Below are 2,252 nucleotides of genomic sequence, written 5' to 3' on the forward strand. Positions count from 1 at the left end.
CCACCACTGAACCTGTGTAGTTCTCCATTGGCTGTCACACATATGATGGCACACCACATATCCCAAACTTATGCTCTGTGTATGCACCCATGCACTTCATTATTGGCCACCAATGCAAACCATAGTTAATATCATTAGGAACTTTGTTAGGAATCTGGAATTTTACCCCAGTAAAACACTGTATCATTCTTGTAACTAAATTTGTAATCATTTGTACCAGGTTTGTACTTTATAAACCTTTAGAGTTCAAAGGGAAAATCTTTGTGGTAGAAATCAAAGCCTATTTGAGATAATTCTCCCAATACTTTAATAAATGAGTCCAATGTGCTTTTTTTTGTATACCTACAGAGAGTAAAAACTGCATGAAATGTCCTGATGAAGAATGGCCAAATGAGAACACAGATCAATGTATTCCCAAATCGGTGGAATTTCTCTCCTACACTGAAGATACAATTGTTGCAGTATTTTCAGCTGTCTCCATCTTCTGTTGTCTTCTGACTGGCTTAATATTGGGGATATTTAAACATTACCAGGACACCCCCATTGTTAAAGCTAATAACCGGAACCTGAGCTATCTTCTCCTGGTCTCCATTTTGATGAGCTTCCTCTGTGTCTTCTTGTTCCTCGGCCGCCCAGTAGATGTAACCTGCATGCTGCGTGTGACCTCTTTCGGTGTCATCTTCTCAGTTGCTGTCTCTTCTCTACTTGCCAAAAGTATCATGGTGTGTATTGCTTTTAAAGCCACCAAACCTGGGAGTCCTTGGAAAAAATGGATGGGAGGTACATTGCCCAATTCTATAATGTCAACGTGTTCATTAGTTCAAGTGATAATCTGTATCACTTGGTTGTCTATTTCTCCACCTTTCCAGGATCGAGACACTCACTCTTATGAGGGACAGATCATCATTCAATGTAATGAGGGTTTGGTTATCGGCTTCTACTCTGTCCTGGGATATATGGGGCTTCTGGCAGCTGTGAGTTTCATTATAGCTTTTTTAGCCAGGACATTACCGGACAGTTTTAATGAGGCCAAGTACATCACCTTCAGCATGCTGATGTTCTGCAGTGTCTGGATTGCCATGATCCCGGCCTATCTGAGCACTAAAGGGAAATATATGGTGGCTGTGGAGATTTTTGCCATAATGGCATCAAGTGCTGGACTTCTTGGCTGTATGTTTTTCCCAAAATGTTATATTATTCTGTTTAGACCTGACCTGAATACAAAAGTAGGGTTGCTTGGGAATAGAACAAAATAATTCCCTACCATATTGTAAACATAATAAAATCTCCTCAATTTGACAGTATACTACACAAGGATATTAAAAATGTATGCAATATAATTCCACAAATGATTCTTTGAAACATTGGTGTTTTATTTAGCTTTTTGTTACATTACATATGTTGTATGACTGAATGTTTGATTTGGTATATTTTAAATTATGTACCTTTCATTTTCCTCACATTCATGCATTGGAATAGTTTGTGAGATACGTTTTATCACAATGCACTGCATTGTCTTAAAAGCCTTTGCAATAGTCAAAATGCAAAAAAAAAAAAAACTTCCATTCCTTGCATTCCCTCTTCCCATACCCCAAATTCTTCAAAATATGTTTCAGTTATAGCTCAGGTAAGATTCAATAGAAGTTGTCTAGTGGCAGAACAGCAAATATAATAGACCCAAAAAGGGAGAGAAGAGGCTGGTTTTATCCAGCAATAAAAAAAAATAGATTCAGTGGCAGAAAAGTATTTTAGCAGCTTTGATAGGGCTCACTTTCAGAGACACAAGACAGGAGATTTCCTGCAATAAAAGGTATAGCTTTGCAGCTGAGACACAGCTGCCCAAAAAAATTCCAGTGACAGGATAAAATACTTTTAGCTATTGGAGACCATACATTTGGAAACACAAGGCAAGAGGAAGGAAGAGAGGTAGTAATGTTGGCAGCAATTACATTTTAATTCATACAGCTTCAAATTTAAACATTTGTTTTGTGTCAGCTGCAATGGGTATACAGAAATCGTTTCTAATCCAGGCTTGTTTAGTTTATCCTGCTGTGCTGAATGTCCTCTCGGAAATCACACTTGTAGCAGGGCAAGCCAATACCTTCAAAACACATTAAGGTAGCTCCAGCCAGTGATCATCCTGGACACTTTGTGATATTAGGGATCTTCTTAACTTATTAGTGTTTAATATCAGTTTTGGAACCAATATTGTAGGCAATCATAAGGTTCAGTAGAGAAATTAAAATGTATTT

General features: G+C 37.8%; 1 protein-coding gene across 1 annotated transcript; it reads left to right on the forward strand.

Annotated features, from left to right (window-relative positions):
* Positions 1-356: 356 nt before the first annotated feature.
* On the forward strand, positions 357-1,321 carry LOC143976212 (vomeronasal type-2 receptor 26-like). Its single transcript, XM_077478630.1, has one exon. It carries the CDS (start codon positions 363-365, stop codon positions 1,254-1,256), a length of 894 nt encoding a protein of 297 aa, XP_077334756.1. The 5' UTR covers positions 357-362; the 3' UTR covers positions 1,257-1,321.
* Positions 1,322-2,252: the final 931 nt, after the last annotated feature.

The sequence above is a fragment of the Lithobates pipiens genome, unplaced genomic scaffold (genome assembly GCF_037356315.1).
Source record: "Lithobates pipiens isolate NorthernLeopardFrog02 unplaced genomic scaffold, aLitPip1_a1.2 Scaffold_13, whole genome shotgun sequence".
In the NCBI taxonomy this organism is placed as follows: Eukaryota; Metazoa; Chordata; class Amphibia; order Anura; family Ranidae; genus Lithobates; species Lithobates pipiens.